The sequence below is a fragment of the Anser anser genome, assembly GCF_964211835.1.
Source record: "Anser anser genome assembly, chromosome: 10".
In the NCBI taxonomy this organism is placed as follows: domain Eukaryota; kingdom Metazoa; phylum Chordata; class Aves; order Anseriformes; family Anatidae; genus Anser; species Anser anser.
In genome coordinates this window covers 9967487-9988143 of record NC_139730.1, presented here as the reverse complement: position 1 = coordinate 9988143, position 20657 = coordinate 9967487, and the positions used below count along the sequence as shown (strand labels likewise).

The 20657-nt window shown below is 37.9% G+C and overlaps 1 protein-coding gene across 13 annotated transcripts in view; it reads left to right on the top strand.

Moving 5' to 3' along the window:
* ADAMTSL3 (ADAMTS like 3) overlaps window positions 1-20657 on the top strand; it is a 200663-nt gene that overhangs the window by 109206 nt on the left and 70800 nt on the right. For 12 of the 13 annotated variants that reach the window (XR_014588478.1, XM_083849612.1, XM_083849611.1 and 9 more), the window contains exon 7: window positions 10624-10750. The exons of the other annotated variant lie outside the window; for it this stretch is intronic. Coding sequence is in view for 11 of the 12 variants with exons in the window: in XM_083849612.1 (XP_083705738.1) it covers window positions 10624-10750 (127 nt within the window). In the remaining variant the exon portion in view is untranslated. The remainder of the gene's footprint in view (window positions 1-10623; window positions 10751-20657) is intronic. 13 annotated transcript variants of the gene reach the window in all.

Here is a 20657-nt window from a genome sequence, read left to right as displayed (position 1 = left end):
GTATGTCAGACATGTGTGGGCAACATTTACCCAGTTGCTCCATCTGCCTCGGGGCCCTGCATCCCCTTGTTTGTTTTTTTTTTGTTTGTTTTTAATACTTTCTTTTTTTTTTTTTTTTTTTTTTTCCCTACCAAAATGCAAAATGGGGTCTTACTTGTTTCAGTACCTAAAATGGTTACACTGATAATTTTCCTAATCTGGAGTAATGTGTTTGGACAACACAAACATGCATCACCCAAGAACTCTGGAGTCCTGAGGAGCAGCCTGAGTACTTTTGTCCTAGGCTGTCACAATTAGGTCAAAGATGATGTAAATCCTGTGGTGAACTTTCCATTTAGTGTCAGCAAGCTGTTTGTGTTCCCAAAAAGCAGACACTACACTATGCTTTGTAGCATATGGCATAAATTTAGCTGACATCAGAACACATCCCATATGTCAAGTGGAGTGCCATTGACTTCTGCCATGCTGCTTATTTTCTGTCACATGTCACGATATGCCAAGTAGGTATCTCACACACTTGCTGCCAAAGCACTCTTACTCTTGATGTAAATATCTGTCAGTTTTCATTGAAAACAGTTGCTGTAAGCCTTTGGTAGTCTGCACGTTTTTTCATGATTTTTCATGAGCTCTGCTCATGCTTAAAACATAAAATCATAGCACATTAGTAATTTCTTCTGATTCTGACTCCCTGTGTTTTAAGAGTTGTTTTCACAAAGTGCTAGCTTAAGGTGTTTTGTATGCTTTCCCTGTGAGTTCCTGTGGATACTTCTTTTTGCTTGTGTGTTAAAGGGCTTCCCAAAATGCGCAAGAGGTTTGGTGTTCAGATACTTAGTAAGGATGTTTCTATCCAGAATTACCACAGACTTCCCAGTAAAAACCACAGGAAATGGTAAAGAATTTCATCTCATTTAGAAATATATGTAGGAAATGAATCTACATAGTTGTCTGTAGCTAGTTTCTAATTTTTTATTATTGTAATGAATAATGAGGCATCGAAGAATATCTTATGCTTTAAGGGGGGATTTGATTCCTTAAAAATACAGAAATTTCTCTTATGTTCCTTCCTGAATTTACTCTAGCATTTAATTGAATGTTAGGAGTTAAATAGCTATCTAGATATAAATCTTCTAATTTTTACTCTTTGGAGTAATCATGCTGAAGGTGATGTGTTACTCAATATAACCTTACCCTAAGACGTTGAAATAGCTAATCATTGAATAACAGTTTACACAGTATATTATGGGAAAAAAAAAATCTCCACATCACATTTTTTGCCTTTCATCTTTTTAGCCTTCAAACCTCAACTCATGGGAGGAATTGATTTTGAAGTAGCTTTTCGTTAAGTCTTTTATACTTATACCCTTTCCTGGGTATTGTTAAGTAGCCAACAGACAGTGTAATTATGTACAAAAGTACGTGGGAGCATGGAGAGATCCCAGTGCAGAGACCCATACTCTGGCTACATATTTCTGCAGGCACTAGAGCTGGACTTTATCCAGACCGACTATGGGAATTACTCATGGAGATCCAATAAATCTTTCTGGCCTGAAGATCTATGTACCAAAATCTCCATATAGCTACACACGTGTGACATCTCATAAACCTGTCCTCTGTGACTTGCCAATGCCACCCTCTGTCATGGAAATTGGCATTTCCTCTCCCACGGAGGCTCTCAGCACTGCCCAAGCCAGCAGATTGCACAGGCACACTCTAGGAGCTCATTCAAACCCCTCTAATGTGACAGCCAACCTCAGCGTAGTGGCTCACTTGAGATGACATTGTTGCGGACTCAATGGAGAGCTTTTGTGGCACATAATGGTAAGATGCGTTGAAAAAATCATTTGGAATCCCTTGCTTGTAGTTTACAGCTGTTCACTGCTGCTAGAAACTGTCATCTCTTTTTAGAACTTTTATTTTTCTCCACACCACTGTTTCTTATGGAGAAATACAGCTGATGGGGATTTCTTACTGTCTGTGTTTATCCTTTCTTGTCAGATAAGTGGTGGGTTATTTCTGATCTCCAGTTTCTTATCTGTGTGTGTTTTTTTTTTTTTAAGTGAAGCTCTTCGCCAAGTTTTGTTTTGTTTTAGTGAGCTTTGTACAAATATGATTTTATTTCCCAACCTAGCAAGGTCCTACAGCATGTGAACAATAATAAAGTCAGTAGGATAATTCAGGATTTGGTTATCTTATTGAACTAGATAACTTGCCTTAGAACTAGAGCTTGCCTTGAACTTGTTGAACTAGAACTTGCCTTAGTAACCTTCAAATTCCCCAGAGCTAGCTTCACCTTCCTATAGCAAGGGAGACTTGGCTGGGCCCAGTCAGAAAGACAAAGTAATCTGATTCCATATATTGATTTCTTTTCAAAAGCATTCTCACAAGCAAGAAGCCTAATGGGAATTTGTGTCCTACCCTCTGTGTGTATGTGTATTTTCTAAAATGGAAACAGTGTGGGAAAGGGTACTTACTCTCCTGCTGGGTGGTCCTATGATCTCTCAGCTGCCCTAGCATGTGACAGATCCTGTAGTAAGAGTTAAATGTTTTGGGAACACTTTGTTTTATTTGATGGAAGTGGATTTGCAGAATTGTGGAACACTCCTTAGCCTCTTGCCTTCAGATATAAAAATGTTTGCAGAAATATGTGGAAAGTCTTTTTAGGAGCCCTTTAGTATGCAATGAATTTTATGCACTGTATTTTTTATTTTTTATTGCTTTACATTCTTTTTCTCTGTATTGAGGGCTGGGGAATTTAAACATCATGGTATGTCTCCTCATGCCCATCATTCTGACTTATTTTATGCCTCTGTTCTGAGCTTTGGATTTTGACATGCTTTATCTTTACTCCCTGCTTTCTCATCCACAAACAACTGAAAACACTGAAGAAATTTTCTTGCTCCCAAGAAAATGAAGTGATGGGCTGGGATATACACTGTCAGAGTACATGCTCAAGGTCCCTGAAGGGGCTGTAATCTGTTTCTTAAAATATGCTGACACACCGGTCAGCTTGTCTGGGCTGCTACTGATCTGCACTGGCTTGCTGGCAGAGACGCAGGACCCTGTGCTACAATCAAACCTTCGTTAGGTTGAGAGTAGACATAACTGAAGAGTTATGAGACAGGACTGTGTGAGGAAAGAATCAGACCAATTAAATATTCAGGGAGGATAAGGCAAATTCTACCTTAAATAGAAAGTATTCTACTTTTTTTTTTAAAAAAAAAAAAAGTGACTTTTTGAATTAGAGGGATATCCTGGTATCTATAGCTCTGTTATTCAGAATCACTTGTAGATGATGATCATGGGAAAGAGTGGGAGTTACTACTTTATATTCTCTCCATGGACATATTTTATCTGTGTAGAAATAAACTACAAGCTGAAGTTATCGCAAAGCAAAGGATGTGAGCGTAGACTGCAAAGTAAATGAATAGATGGGCTTTGAATGATAGCCTCTGGATTTTACAGCACAGCAAAGATGCATGGAAAATACTAAGACAGAGCAGGATTTTCCCATGATGAATTTTATACTTATGTTTTTATTACCATAAATTCCCATAGCCATATTTAAAGTTATTTGTTGTATGGATGCAGACATTCCTAACATCTGCCTGCACTGTGATTCTGTGGCAAGACAAGTAGAGCAGGAGAAAATGCAACAAATATCTGACACTGATGCAACAAGATCTGCATAGTGTGACAGCAGATGTGCCTGTACAGTTAAATAGAGCTTTAATTTTTGAGTTTGGGAGTTTTTGGTGTCTCTTTGTAGAAATAGAAATCTTTTTTCTCTGACCGAGACCTTGAGGATTTTAATTTTCCCTCTTGAGAGTGCTTCTAATAAACTGCAATAGAGATTTATTTTAGTGAGCATGTAAGGATTTCTCACTATTTTCTTTTTTCTTTTACTAGCAAATGTTGAAATAAAACATATGTCTTTCCTTAGTCAAGTCACAAGACTTGGAGAACATTATTTTTACCAGAAATAGTTCTGAGGATATGTTGTATTTTGTGCAATGCTGATAACCTTTAAAACTACATAGATATTTTTGCTCCGTTTCAATCTAAATTCTGATCTCTTTTAAGGATGAAATAAATAATTTGGTTATGATAGTCCAACTACTACTGGTTCTGGTGGTAGGGCAGTCCCATCACTTCATTGGATCTGTTTGGTGTAATAGCCTACTTTTATTCAATGTTTTTCACACCTTGACAAATTTCACAGGCAATGAAAACCAATTGCACCTGGTTCACATAGTCTTTACACCCTTCAGCAGATCAGTGGCAGTGGTCCAACCAATACAGGATTCACTTATTGAGAATGACTAGCAAAAGATCTGTTACAGGAATATTGCAAAACTTTAACTACTGGGCAGCATGTACCAGGATAATTATAGACTGGTCAGGCCTTTAGGAAAAGGATCCCCCTGTAGAATAACTATCACTTTCCTGTTAAGAAATATAATTATGTCCATTTATGTATTCTGTAGTGCAGCTCCTTGCGCAGCAGAAATGTAGTACTTCTTTCTTAAATTAAGAATATTGGGCACTTCTGCTGGGTTTTCTGCTTTGGCTGAATTTGACTAAATGCCAGCTGAACATTTGTGCTACTATCCCATTTGCAATCTATTTCATGAGTACACACAGATGTGTGTCTTTTGAAATAGCCAGGCCAATGAAAGTAAGAAAATGCAAATGCACTCAGAGTAGGCTTCGTCTGGATTTCTCCAACCATTGTGTGATTTACAAAGCAACTCTAGAAGGATGCTAATTATGTCATTGTGAGATGTTGTTGAATTGGTTTTCTATTTTTATTTTATTAAAATCAATCACATTAATAAAAAGCATCACTCCCTGACACAGGGCTTGCCAGTCCCTTGGGCAAACATGGAACATAGAAAAATGTAATGAACTTACATAATCATTTTGATGGAATCACTGATAAATGAGGCCATAAATCAAAAATACTGTTAGAATCAGTTGAGGACAATAAAGTAGTATTTAGCACATACTTGTTTTCAGTGTGGATATTTGCTGAATATTTAAATAGTCTGTCTGCTAAGAGCTTAGTCTAAGACACACTAGGTAGAGAAAAAGAATGACACAAGTGCAACTTCAATCTTACCGTTTCACAGAATTTATATATCTACCATAAATAAAAGCAGCAGTGATGTATTCTTTTGTGGCCACTTCCATTAGGACAACTCAGTAGGTTTGTTTTTTCTGGCTGCACCTGGATCTCTGGCTCCAGAGAAGCAGGGAGCCCTTTTCTAAAGAGAAATATTGTATATTATCTTATATATTGCTACATACAGTTTCATACTTTCGATAGTAAGTGGTACTTAACACTCAGTGCTTGTTACGCACAGATCCTGGTGTTTTTACTCATGTTTCACTTCAGTATTCATGTTTCATGTAGTGTGGCTATACCTTCAGGCTCCTTATTCAAAGCATATAATCTTGAATCTTTAGCATTCCAGAAACATTTTTATGATTGACACACTCATTATTTTTATAATTGACAACTCACTTCCCTGGACTGTATTCTACAAAAAATGGTGTCATACCTGTTTTGAAGGAGAGGGCCTGAAGATAGAGGTGAGCAGTCAGTTAAGGGAATAACCAAGTTAAGGAGGCCTAAAGCAATGGTCTAATAAGCAAAAACTCAAATTTCAAAATCTGATCCTGTAATGAGCCCTGCATGGGCAGTTCTAGTCCTTTTGTATTCATGTTCATTAAGGTAAGACTGAAGGGGGCTTAGGGTTTGCCAGGTTTTCCCTACAATGTTTTTTTGCTATGTGGGAAACAAATACTCACAAATCTGTCACTCTGTAGTCCTATTTTAATGATGGTTTACTATAAACAGCTACTTAAGAAAGGAAGATCCTTTAGTTTAGCAGATTATATTTTGACTATAAATCAGAATTAAGATGCAATATTCATTTCTTCATTTAAATCTAACACCTTGACTGAAACCTTAGGAAGTGCATAAGAGTTAAAAAAAAAAAAAACAGCTGTGGGAGCATCTGAGTGATTTTTGGATTCGTATCTGCAAAGATATTTGTAATGTTCCATAGTCACCTCTAACATAGCAGCAGCAATTTCATTTTTCTTTCATCTGTATTACTATGTTTTATACCATGACCTTTTGCTCTTCCTTTGCCTTTCTGAACTTACACAAGCTATTCTAAGCACGCTACAAAACATTTAACACCCCTCAATACTGTGTTTCACAATAGCACTGGCACACTAACATTTAGTTTAGAAGTTTGTTGAAGCTGAGGAGTCCTTCTGTTCACTGCTTATTTAACTGCTTTCTATCCTAGCTGCTTGTGACAAAACAGTATTATTTGTTTGCATGTATCTATTTTTCCTTTGAAAAAAGACAGCTAAACAACATTCTCAGGTTCTGTCCTAGAATAGTCACTGTTCATACCCGCTTTGAAAACAATTTCACCCTGTCCAAATTCATAGATATCTGATCATGGCCAATTTATTAAATGCACAAAGTACTTATTTATCAAAACCTTTTTTTTGTATTAAATTTCCATGCATTGTTCATTTTGTTAAACATTGGTCAATATTTCCCCAACTGTTTATTTGTGTGGGGAACACACTTGCAACCGAGTCCTTACAATACTTGTTCCATTCTTTTGACCTATTTGTTAGGCCTTTGTATTTGTTTCTGGATTTATTTATTTTTTTTTAACTTGACAGGGTCCTTCCATTACATGGTTTGAATTGTCACTTGTTTCATTTATGCAGTCTATGTTAAAATCACCTAATATAATTATTTTTGACTATGCCCTAAAAGCCTGCAGATGTTTTCCCAATCTGCCTATAATATTTATAGCTGATCCCTTTGCTCTGTAAATAGCTAACAATGTGGAGTAAATTAATCCTAACAAACACCTTAATTGTGAAAATCATCAGAACCCTTTGGCTTGCTGAGATGTGTAAGATGGGCAAGGTTGTTGCCGTGTATCATTTACTAGACCTTGTTACAGCTCTGCATGCAAATATACACGTACTCTTTTCAAAATGTTCCCTCAAACACCATTTTATTTTTCTAGTAAAGTTATTAGTTAAATATTAATATCTTAACTTATAATGATTGGTGTCAAAATACCATATGCTAAACTATCTGGAATTCTGTGCTCATTTCAGGCCTAAACTGTGATCCTAAATTGAGTTATTTTCTAAATTGTATCCTGGGATATCACTGCATACTCATAACAGTCGATACAAATAATCTCAAAAGGAAGTCCACAGAGGGTGCATGGATCTAGTCAAACCTTTGCTGGCAAGCAAGCTGTAAAGCTTTTCCTCAAAGTCCCTTGCATTAGCAGCTAGTGTTCCTGCTTTATTTCTAGGGCATTTGTGTATTAAAAAATAAGCAGTAACACTATTGAAACTATCCTCTAAAGAATGCTGATGTGCTGATTATCTTTTTTCCTCTTTCCATGTTGGACACAACAGTGCCTTATGTTTGCACAGTTGTATTATTTTGTTATATGTGATGAAAGTTTGTTTTCATAGCAACTGTGTGTAATAGCTCAGTTATACTGTATGTTTATTATTATCATGTTGGGCTTTAATGGCCTGGTCTTCTAAGTCCTTTGCTTGCTCAACACCCTTCTTTCACCAAAGGATTGATTGATCAGTAGCCTACAAATATACAACAGCTTAAACCAATAGAAATAGCAATTTCTCACATAGAGTATCACAATATGCAGCTGAATTTTTCCTTTGAGAATTAACCGATGAGTGAATAAGCATATTCTTAATATTTAGGAAATGAGATTACAGTATAAAATGGAAATGTGTTTGTGAGATCTGCAGAAAGATTACCCTTGCGGTAGCTCTAACAATTTACCCCATGTGCTAGTATTATCTTCCTGTGAATAAGAGCAGGAGAAGCAGTGGGGAGCAGTAAATATTCTAAAATTCTACCCTATAGTAATACAGGCCATCTCAGCTACTGGTTTGGTCCCCATCATAGCACCACCCGAATGTTTCAGGATCTTCAGGACATTTATTCTTGCAGCATTGCTGTGGGGTGCAGAATTGCAGTTATACCCCTTTCACAGGTGGGAAATAAAAAGCACAGTGAAGTTTTCTAAGGGCAAAAAGAAAGTCTGTTGTGGAGTAGGGAATTGAAAGAGTCGTCTAGCCTAAGGCCAGTTAGGCTTAATTCAGCGTCAAGTACTGAGTTATTATATCCCTTGAAGTTGTATTTGCTTTGTGATCCATGTAGTGGCCCAGTCTGCTTCTGGTTCTGAAACCGTCATTTTCATACATTTCTCAATGCTAATTGGTGATAAAATGGGGAGATAAACTTGTTCGGTCATTTGTTTGCAATTTTCTTGTTGTTATTTTCTTGGCATCCGTGATGAACCCAGAACTAAAATGGAAAAAAAAAATCTTCAAGTGAAAACATTTTAACCTCTAATTCAATCCTAAATTATAGTACTGGAATTGTATACAAGTTCCTGAATTGCTTCTGTGTTGTAAATAAGCAGTTGTTCTGAGATGGTCTGATTTACCACAGGAGTGGGTTAATCTGTTGCCTCTTACAACTAAGCTTTTATTATCACTTAAGTTATCATTACCATTAAACCATTAAGTTAAGCTGCTTCGTTAGTGATGTTACAGGATCCTGTTTGTGTTCAGCACTACATCATTTCTGAGTAAGTGACAGCCAGCCCAAACAATCCCAAACAAGCCCAAAAAAATAAAATGACATTTTATGTGGGCCCTTGCCCAGCAGTAAGTTCAGGAGATCAGTTTGGGGATGATGTTCTTATGTTCTCCCAACACCTGTGAGCCCATTGGCAGGCCACAGTCTTTACAAGTGGTTGTTTTACAGGCATTAATGAAGAGTCTAGTGATATTAGCAGCGTTCCCTCTTTATATCCTGTAGGTTCCTGTTGTTTTTGACATTAACTAATTCCAGCAGAACATCTTGCATGTGCCTACCAAACAGCAATGTTTTGTAGCTCTTTATAGGGGGGTCAGCATCAAGTATATAATGGCTCTGGGCTTCAAAAGGAAAGGTGGGAACAGGATTTTTGATGTAATCTATTCTCTAGTGCCTAAGCTGTTCTCTAGTGTGTAAACTTGCTTCCCTATGACCTGTTGTGAAGTGTTTAAAAAGAGGTAAAAATTACAGAGGTGCCATTCAGTGCAGCAAGTCTCTCAACTGAAGTACAATAGCTAATGCAATTAACTTTCCTCCATAACGCCTTCATCTCAAGGGAATGCGGGATGTGGGGAACTAGGAACATAAAGAGAACAGGAGTGGGAGAAGGGGCTGCTTTGCTGCCTTTTCTATAGACAGATGAAACTTAGAGGTTACATTTCTCCCTGTTTGGCACTGGGTGTGCAGAGCGTGTGTTAACTCAGGGACTGGAAGACCCAGCCCTGCTTGTTACGTGTGGACTCCATCCCCACCTCTCCAAGGGGATCGTGTGTCAGTTTTGGCATAGCACAGATGCAGTGGATCTTGGCAGCTAAAACTGCCCCTTCCAAGCATTTTTATATAGGAAGAGAAGTGTACTGGCCAATTTCAAAATTCTAGCACTGCTTTTAACCGTGAGTTTCCATAGTGCTTTCTATCCATTTGTCAGTTCTGAGTTTGTTTAAATATATATATATATATTTAATTTCCGTAACAAATTAGCTTGCTTCTCAGGGAAGTGTGGATATAAGAGGCATATAGGCTGAGCTGAATAAACTTGAAGCTACAGATTAGTTTTCTTAACACATTGCTCAGCATTTGGTCCTCTCTGCAAGTTTCTTCTACAAAATGTTGAAGGGTAAGATAGGCGAGACCAAATCCTTATTTCCCTTTCAGCAGAAAATTCTAGTTAATGTATATTCCTCTTTTTTTGCCTTCCCTTTCTTACTCCCATGTTTCTTGTAGGGTAGTGATATGAAGAAAAGGGAAAACCAGCAAAAATGTTTTCTTAATAGTTTGGATCTTTTTCAGTTGATGGTTTTTCAAAAACTCTACTTATGGATTTTTTGCCAGTGATTAAATCTGGATGTTTTTACAACAACCATTACAAAGTTTTATCGATTGGGTCTCACATTCAGAAAACAAAACAAACAACCTGAATCATGCAGGTTTTGATATGAATGCCAAATAGGTCATCTATACCGGTGTCAATTAAATTCTGAATGGCCAAGACACTAGATTATAATCACTGCTCACAGCTGCTTGTCTGTGAAACTGAAGGCTGTGTTCTTTAAATATTTAGCTTGGATTATTTCCTTACATTAATCCTTTCTCAGACGTAATTAAACAGGTGATGAAAAACAAATTGCAAATATTGTTGTCCCTCATGTTGGAAAGAAGAATGCTCGATGGCATACATTTGCATAAGTAGTGGGAAACTGATTCATGTATTGCCTATGCTTGTAAGGTGTGATGTATCAGTTGTTGTGGCTCATCATTAAAATTGTGGAAATTACAGTGTGCTTTTAAAATATATGGCAAGATATGCTTTGAATAAATGAGGCCAGCTCATAAAATCAAAAGGATAACATAATAAATAAAATTCCAGAAACCTGAGCATGTCTACTACAGCTTTGCCCTCCTTCTGACTGTGGTGTTGATGTTGGCAGGCAGTAGGCTGTGATCGACAACTTGGGAGCAATGCCAAGGAAGACAACTGTGGAATCTGTGCAGGAGATGGTTCGACATGCAGGCTTGTGAGGGGACAAGCTAAGGCACATGTCTCACCAGAAAAAAGTAGGTTGCAAATTGATCCTGTGATGATTTATCCTTGACTATGTTTTCTGCTTGTATATTAACACACATATTGCAGAGTATGACCTTTTCACTATATACTTGTTTGCAGTTTTCCAAAGCTACTTACTCTAAAGTCTGCGCTAGATTAGTCAATTGAAATTCCGTGAGGGATACCACACATAAGGGTATAGCTAGGAAAGAATTTGAGATATGCATTTTTTGTAGAGCAACTTAATTCGTTCTATCAGGAATAACCATCAAGATACACATCTTATTTTAGAGGGTGTCCTCATGTTGCAATGTGTGATGCTGCAGCAATGTTTTTAAATCATGGAAACATCTTATAGATGGTTTTATGGAAATTGTGGCATGTGATTTAAAGTGCCTGGTTTTCAACTTAACTTTGCCTTTTTTTTTTTTTTTTTTTTAAGTGTCTAAAGACAGTTGAACTTCAGAGGCAAGTTAACTAATTCTATGGTACAAAAGGCACAGAGTGGAAGGGAGAAACACTTCTCATTTTTGTGTGTTTGACTCAAATTCTGGCATTCCTTCTCAAAATAATTAGCATCTTACTGTGAGTAATTTTGCAGGTCTCAGCAGTATTGAAAATACAAGAGAGGGATATCAGAATTGAACCTTGTACTGGAGTATAAGGTGTACACAGAGGTTTGCCTCTGCTTTTTGTTTTCTTTGAAACTACAATTTCTCCAGTTGAATGGGTTGTTCTAGCAGATAGTAGATGAGAGGAGAATGGGCACAAGCCTATGGTTTTGTATGCTCTCCACCCTCACAGATGATGCTCTGTAATCTCATAACGTGTCCATTGTGCTTATCAAGTGGGAGTAGCAGTTGCCTCATCTATTTTTATTTATTTATTTATTTCTGGACACACAATGTGCATAAGTATTTGTCACATGGAGTTGGAGCCTCTGGGGTCTGCTACCTTCCTGCACAGCCACAGATGCTAGGGTGATGATCACATGCTATTAAAGTCAATATGCAAAGTTCAAATGAAAGTAGGTATTCTTTAAATGGAAGAAACACCTGTCTCAGACAGCTGCAGATACTTTAGTACTGTTACAGTTCAGCCTGCAAAGATTTCACTAATGCCCTGATTTTGAAAGAGCTGCTGTATATTAAATGACGTTTAATTCTTATTGCAGTACATATAAATATTTCTGTGATATTTTTATGACACTGTTTGCGGTACACTTCAATGTGAATGTGATTTGAAAAGCAATGTATGTTATCTTAATGCATGTTACTGTACAGTGTGATTATTTGTATTGCATAAGTTCTGTGATTCAATACATAAGGTAATCTAAACTAAATAATGAACGTTTTTGTGGCAACCTCTTTTAAAGTCATGGAATTTTTCACAAGTCAAAAAGAACCTTTTTTGTGTGTTCTGGATGAGGTATCAATGTCAGCATTTCCTTGTCTTTACTCGAGGCCTTTTTCATAGATGAGAGAATGTAGTTCAGTAATTTATAAAGTTGCTCATCCTGAAACACTGAGCAAACGTCTTGAACATTTGTATTGAGCTGAAAGAGTTTACATAGAGGGCTGCTCATTCTTCAGTTTGTCATATCAAATACTCAGAGCTTCTGGTCAGCACAGAGCAAGCGTCTGTGAAGCAGTAAAGTTTGGATGATATTTTTGTAGTATTACCAAATTATATGTGCCTATATATATATAGATATATAAGGATGTATATATACAAAATCTCTCTTCTCCCCTCGCTATTCAGCTGGAATTGCACTGTCTATTCCAGTTTTACAGCAACAGCAATTCTCCTGAAGAAGGGTAATTCCTGGGTGCACCCTAGCTTGTTTAGGGCAACACAAACTAAACTCATCAGATTGGCAAGTCTGTCTGGATAATTCTTGATAAGCAAAATTAAAAGGTTCACCTCTTACTACTACTTAGTAAATATAGTACAGATGAAGTGGTAAAATAGATCTGGTTTTGAAACTGTCATTTTGTGACAGAAAATGTTAATTTTTGTGATGTTCTGACACAGGTTAAGAGCTGACTACTGCTGACCTCGCTTGGTGGAAGGTCTCTTATTGCTTTGAATAGGTTCTGAAGAATACCCATGGTTCATTTTTATTTATTTTTCCCTCTGTCAGATTTCACTGGCTCTTGAAGAGTTCTTTAAAATTAGATGAAGAAAGACTGTTCTAGGGAAAGATGTCAGTTATGTCAAGTTTTGTTTTTGTCTCGCATTGCAGTAGGTTAGATTGTGTGACTGAATAACCATTCACATAAGGAAAACAGTACACACGCTACTAAACTCAGAACTTTTGATGATTTTCTTGGTATTGTGATAGTGGCAACATCTTTTTTGGGTCAAGTTGTTCAACACTGTATGGAAAAACTTCCTTATAATCATCTAGTGTGTAAATGCAATGTGGAAATAATGTCATACTTTCTTTGTGCTAATGGGAAAGGGAGATACAATATCTTCCAAAGCTTAATTTGGAAGCTTTCAGAGGTATTGGTGAGAAGTAAAATTATCGGCATATGACAGACATATTTAAAAGGGAGCTTGTAAGGTTGTGAGCAGGATGTAAATTTTACCGTGCAATGAGGCAAATTAAAAGTTTGGAAGGAAAGCAAGAACCAAAGATTTTATTACGAAAAAGAAAAGGAGACATTAGGGAAAATAAAAGTGCCTAGATATCTCGGTCCTAATTTAAAAAAAAAAAAAAAAAAAAGTAGACATTGATAAATAATTTCTCATACATGACTTACCTTGTTTTATTATCTTTTTAGTATGTTCTTACAAAAAATGAATGCTTTTCTTTGATCAGAAAGCTAAACAGCACTGAAAGAAAGCTGACTGATTTGCAAATATGAAATGAACTGTCATTTCAAAAGTTCTTTATTTTTTTCCACTAACACTTAATTGCCTTTGAAAGACAAAGTAAGTTAGACTTCTGCCAACAAGCCAGATTCTAACATTCTGTTAAAATGATTAAAGGTTTGACTAATGATATTCAAACAGAAAGTGTAATAGGTTGTAAAATGTACCGTCCCATTGGGAAATGAGATAGCAGGGGCCTGATGTTTCTAGTACTATATGCATGGAACTCCCATTAGCTCCACTGCCCTTTGTGCACATGGAAAAATTGTAGGATTGGGCCCTGATGTCTGCTTTCTGCACCATTATTGGCAAGAAATGGTAGGAAAGTGTTCTGGTTCTGATACCAAAGAAGAAGGATGCTGGTTCTGAAATTAACAGGAAATGAAGTTGAAGACACAGACTTGTCCTAATCTAGTTTCATTTGATTCTCAAAAGTCATTAGTTAGTTGCAAGTTTTAGCTTTCCTAAGTTTTTGCTAAAAGCTTAATGCAAAAGATTTCAATATAGATAGCTTTGTAACATTTTTTTCCTTCTTGCCATGCGTTCATTTTCCTATGGTACTACGTAATTTACCATTGGTCAATTACTGTCACGTGCTTGTTGAGTGCCATCAGCTGGCTCAGTTATCTGACAACCTGCTACCTCATATCTTTCTTCCTTCTTTGAAATCAATATATACGGAGCTGGTAACCCTAATTGTCAAGGTTGACTGATACTTCACTTTATATGAATGATTTTTTGCCAAAATTCAGCAGTTCGGTCAGAAACTTTGCATGCCAGGTGCTGAGTGTTTTGGAGAAATTTCAGCCAAAATAACTCAACATATTCCAAGGAAAAACATGTTGTTTCCTGTTGTCTAAACATTCTTGAAACCTTTTCTTTAATACGTCTTAAAATCCCTTGTTGTACTTCATCCCAGATCAGGGATTTGAAATTTGGCAGGCAGTGGTCCTGTGTTCATGGACAAGTCTTTTTTGCAATATCTGTGCACATCAACACATTTTACCACAACCTTTCACGAAACAAACAAACAAAAAGCCCTTTTTCTGCAGGCTCTGTAGCGGCTTCTTGGATGTTAACAGCTAACGTTTCTGAAAAAGTTTCCTCTTTAAGCATGCTCTGTCTTGCTACATGTCCTATGTGTGTGCAGTCTCTTTAGAATAAATTAACATATTGCTCTTCTGGAACTAAGGTTTTAAAAAGTGGCCTTTTGCTTCCTTTTGCTTTCTTCTTTGCTGCAGCGTGGGATGTGTACCATGGGATGAACTATCAGTGACACTTCCTGTCTCACATTCAGGCATTATGGAAGGCACTTTACAGATAGCTTCTGACTCTCCCAAACTTCATACTTCTAATGGAGAACGACAAGATCATATGAGGAAAGGGATAAGACCAGTTGAGACTAGCTGAACAGAAAAATTTGACTTTATATTCATGGGGTGAAGGAAAGATAGATAAGAGAATGTGGGAGGAAAATGTGGGACTGGCTGTACAGATACATTGGGTCAAGGAGTAAAAGGAAGAGTGGAAGACTGAGATTAGATAAGAAATCTGGGATGGGAAACAAAGTAAGAAACGCTCTGAGAAGAAAGGGAGAAATCAACTGTATGTAAAGTCAGGAGAGGGAATTGGGACTGCTTTGGCAGGAAAACCATGTACGGGGAGGGATAGGATGCCAATATGTTAGCATTTCAGTTTGACTAAGGAGTATGCTCTCTGAAGCAAATTTCCTGATGGTCCTAATATGTATTGCTCATTGTTTCACATCATGGAGAGGTTTTGGAGGACATGAACTGAATTTTTTGGATGAAGCTAAACTGGAAGATGTGCCTTAGAAAAGCACCTAATGTTCTCCAACAACTAATGAATATGCAGTCTATGGGATCAGAGTAGAGTTAGTTCAAAGTAAAGCAGCAGAAAACATGAATAGTGCAGATGCTGGGTCTTCAGCACCAACTATTTCAGTCTACAGATTCATTGCTATTGAGTTGTACTGCTGGTAATGCAGGCATAGATGGACTGGCACTAGGCAGGTGAGTCACAGAGAAAAGCCCTCTTTTGCCAAGAAGGTTATTTTATGGAGGTTTAAAAATAACAATGCCAAGAACAGGGCATAGAAGCATCTGACTGTTCCCTGTTCTTGGCAAGTAAATATAATGCTCACTACTGGTACCTATGCCATGTGCTGCAGCAGTAGAGTGCTGGACTGCACAGGTGATTGTTGTGGTTTAACCCGGCTGGCAGCTAAACACCACACAGCCGTTCTCTCACCCTCCCCCCTCCCTCTCTGGGATGGGAGAGAGAAATGAGAAAGTGAAGCCTGTGAGTTGAGATAAAGACAGTTTATTAAGACAGGGAAATAATAATAACAATAATAATAATAATAATAATGTGTACGAAACAAGTGACACACAATGCAATTGCTCACCACCCGCTGACTGATGCCCAGCCTATCCCCGAGCAGCCAGCCCCCCACCCCAGCTAGCTACCCCTATATATTGTTTAGCATGACGTCAGATGGTATGGAATACCCCTTTGGCCAGTTTGGGTCAGCTGTCCTGGGTCTGTCCCCTCCCAGCTCCTGCTGCACCCCCAGCCTGCCCGCTGGCAGGACAGAGCGAGAAGCTGAAAAGTCCTTGGCTTGGTGTAAGCACTGCTCTGCAACAATTAAAACATCAGCATGTTATCAGCGCTCTTCTCATCCTAATCCAAAACATAGCATCCTACCAGCTACTAGGAGGAAAATTAACTCTGTCCTAACTGAAACTAGGACAGTGATGAAAATCTCTTGATTCCTGTGTTAACGCACATAGCAAAGGTCTGCCATGAGATTAAGTTTCTACTCCTGGTAACTGGTGCAGATAGTCTTGTACTACATGAGGCAATTCCTCATGTTTTTTATTCTTTTCATTTTTTTTTTAAGAACCTAAGAAATAAAATGCTTAAAGTTATATCAAAGGGCATTTTTAAAGTTGCCAAATCATGCACAAGAAATCAAAGAAAGTTAGAAAAAGTGACCTGTGCAGTTATAATTTACCCCACTATGTGTTAGGATACAAATATTAATTATACTATTTTCAGGTCCTACCTGGCAAAGTAGAAGCCTGACATCTATTTAGTATCCTTTTAGTTCTGGCTTTGTGTCATTGTCCAGTGTGGCCTCCATGGTTTATTTATGACACTCCAGTTAACACTGCTCTGAAAAACATTTTTAATGAAGAAATTGAGTGTCGGTTTTTAGATGAAGTCAAAGGATGTGCTCTGTAAAATTTGACATGAGCATAGTGCATGATTTGAAATGGAGGGCTTGTTCATTGTAGGATTACTGGTTCTTGGTGGTTTCATTTGTTTGTTTGTTCCCCCCACACCCTAATAAACAACTAACTCTGTAGCTCTACAGTGTGGAACTAGTGCAGACTGTACTGCACTTCTGTATTTCTGTGAAGGAAGGATACTGTCACATTTCGTCATGGGAATTTGGTTGGTTTATTTGGGGCTATTGTAGTAACTGTGAGGCCTCCTTTTTTTACTTTTGTGATCTTTTATGCGAAGAAATTCCTGCATAAGGACAGTGGCTATTTTATTATTTAGTTTGTAGTACATCCCAGCAAAGCCTGAAAATACTGAGATTTGTGTAATTCTGCATTAGAATGATGTTACGAATAGACTTTTTTTTTTTTTCCCCCCACTACATATTTTTGGGAGCTTGTACGAAGGATGTTTTTTGATATTCTTGTGTGTACTTGGAGTCTCAGGTGATGGTATCTTGCAGTGTTCCATAGGGTTGGTGATTCCTGTCCTTTCCAACCAAAATTGTTTTCAGAGCCAGAGTAACCAATCTGTCTTTTTCTTACTGCTCATCTAAATTTTCTCCAGTGCATACGCGTTTTAAAGAGGTGTCCCAAAAAAGTTGTAGTAGAAAATAGATAACTAAAATAAGTTGAGGCCACAGTGTCCATCTCAGAAGCAGGTAGCTGCACGTGAATTACTCAGCAGTGCAAGGAGTGGTGCTCTGAGCTAAGGAGTCAGACTTGAGTCAGAGGACCAGGGGCTGGAGGGTTGGAGGTGGGAGGGTGTGAGACTGGAGAGTGAAGGACTCAAGGACAGAGGACGTATGCATACAGATTTTGCCATGTGACTCTTAGGGTTAAGTGCATAACTGCTGCTGTTTACAGTAGCACATACTTATCTAGGTCAGGTGCCTTTTAAAGAGTATATACATTATTTTGTAGATTCTTGTCATTAGGCAGGTTAGCACACACCCCAGCACTAGCGTCTTCTGAAATGAAACATAACATCAGAGTAGATGAGGGGAGCCACTGTAATGTCTCCAAACGTTTTGAGATTTTCAGTTCCCTTGCGCTGACAGTTGTTTCTGGACTATTGTGTTTTGAGTGCACAGAAGCCTTCAGTCAGACCTGGAGGACCAGCAGATAAGTGCTGAGCAAATACATGGAAAGAAACAGTTTTTATAGGCCTGAAATAAATCCTCTGCCCTGCAGTAAGAGGAGAGAAGGAAAAATCCCAACTGGCCCATATGTGAAAGAGTAAATGGGTCCACCATGGCCCACATGGAAAAATAAATAAAACCTGCTGAATTGGATTGAGCTCAGGAATGTGGCTTCTTTATTTTGATCCTGGGGATTAGCTCCCAGTCTTACCATAGCAGGGAGTCTGATCTTGCTCTCAGTGAAATCCAAAATCTAAATCCACATTAACACCACAGAAACAGGATCAAACCTTGCCATCTAAAGTAAAAGCAATCCAGGAGCTTAATCAGCCAAGTGTTGTGTGTAGTGTGTGCACAAGTATTTGCTGAGAGCCCCAGGGTAAGAGCAGAGTGCCCATGTCAACCAGGAGCCAAAGATGCCTCAGAGTCCCTCCAAAACCCATACAGCTGAAGCAGTGCTAGAAGAGAGGGACAACATCTCACTCATCTGTTTCTTAGTTATTAAGGAGAACTTTTTGACTCTAAAATCAGATTTTATAGTCCAATGTTTCTGCGTGTTTCAGATGATTTGGAACTTTTTTTTTTCAGTTTAGACAAGGTCAATAATTACATCTGAAGATATGTAAGAAAAAAAAGAAAAAGATAATTGGAAATTCTAAGTACAGATTTCAGTGTAGCAGTTTCTGCTTTATGTCCTCATAAGAGTGCAGTGTTTTTAACATTATGGATACTACTGATTGCACAGCCTAAGAACCATCTGTAAATAGGCTTACAGTGTTTTGTGTCCCTTTAAGGATATGAATGGCATGGTTACAGCTGAAAAGCAGAGACCTTTGGAATATATGGTTTTGGAGCCAGAGATGGGTAGTCATAACTACCACTTGGTAGGAAGTTAAAGCTGTCTTTCAGGAGAAACTGAATGAGTCCCTTACATCAATGCAGTCCCATTGTCTTCCAGTTCCGTATCTTCATTCAGAATTTCAAAAAAAAAAAAAAATATATATATATATATTTTCCATCACTATAATTTACTTCATCTCAGGATAAGGCTGTCCCAGGCTGTATCTACCTCAGTAAGATACAAGCATCTCATAATGTCTGACTTCTTGACAGTACTGTGGGGCTGCAGAGGTCAAACACTGTTGTGGTGGTGAACTTAGTCATCTCTTCTAAAGCAAATAAAATACTTTCTGGTAATATTGTTTCTGCTGCAGAGAAACACCAAATTTAGCACCCCCATGAGACTTTTGGACCATATCAGAGAGTGCTTTGGTGAGGGTGGAATGTCTGTAGTACTGTTAAAGGAATGCGAAGCATCCTGAAAAGGGATCAACAAGGCCTGCTGTGGTGAGCAGAGCTTGCTGTAAGGAGGTGGAGGAAGCACAGCAGAATGACCCTGGTTGTTCTCAGGAGGAGCAGTCCTACACATCTCTGCACATCTGCTAACCTGGGCCTCGTCCATTAAGTGCAGAGTGCCCTCAGTTCCACTTCAAAACAGCAGTTGCATGTATTTAAAACTGGTCACGATCAGACTCTTATTTGAGGCTTTGTGCTGTAACTGCTGGTTGGTTGTCAAGACGGGATACAATCCCTGACCAAGTAGGGACAGATGGGCCCCTCAAACCTGCTTTCTCTCAAATGCTGTAGAGTACATATGAATTCAGTAGTTATTTCCTTGCTTTAAAGATATACACATCCACTACCTTCTGGCTATCTTTAGCAGTTCGCCTGATGAAAAACCAAGATGCAAGAAGATATTAAGTGGTTCAGTAGTTAATGTTTTTTCCAGGGCTCCTTAAATGTATTATTGTTCTTACTGTAGTATTTTGCACTCTGGTGGAATACCCAAGTATGAAATTAATAAAGATCATATTTTATTACATCCAAAATAAATTGTTATATTTAAATGACCTTCCTAGAAATTGGTGATATAAAAATTGTAACATAAGAAGGTGTTTATTTCAGAAAAAATAATTGCAGTATTTGCTTGAAGTATCCTGAACATTTGGCAGAATTTCATACTTATGCTAAGGAGATGTAAACCAGAAGCTGATAATTTAGCATCTACTATAAAAGGGTCTGGTTTAAAGTGGAAAGAAACATTCTTCAACTCTTTTTTAGTTCAAACTAAACTCAAATATTCTTCCTCTAAATATTGTATGAGTAATTCTGGAGCAATGCATCACTGACCTTCAGCTAAAATTACTTTTTGAATTTGCAAGAATGAGCTCCCAGTACCCCAGCCTCCTGTTATATGTTAATGCCATCACTGAACAGAGCACCCTCTGCGGGGTGTGCCTGCAAAAGGCCCATGTTTGCAGGTCCTGCCTCAAAGTGGTACTGTAGCTGGGCCACGATGGAAATGGAAGAAAACATGTTGGTTCTTCTCCCCTTCTTTTGTGGATATCCTGTTGTGCATTGTGCATACCCTTTTCTGAGAGCACTGGTCTTGTTTGCCTGGAAGACTCTAGTCTATTGTTCTGACTGTTAACTCAGTTTGCTTGTGCAAATAATAGATTTCCTATGTTTGAAATGGAAAGTAATATTTTTCTGCCTTTGTAAAATGCACTGAAGTAAGTGTGTTGTAC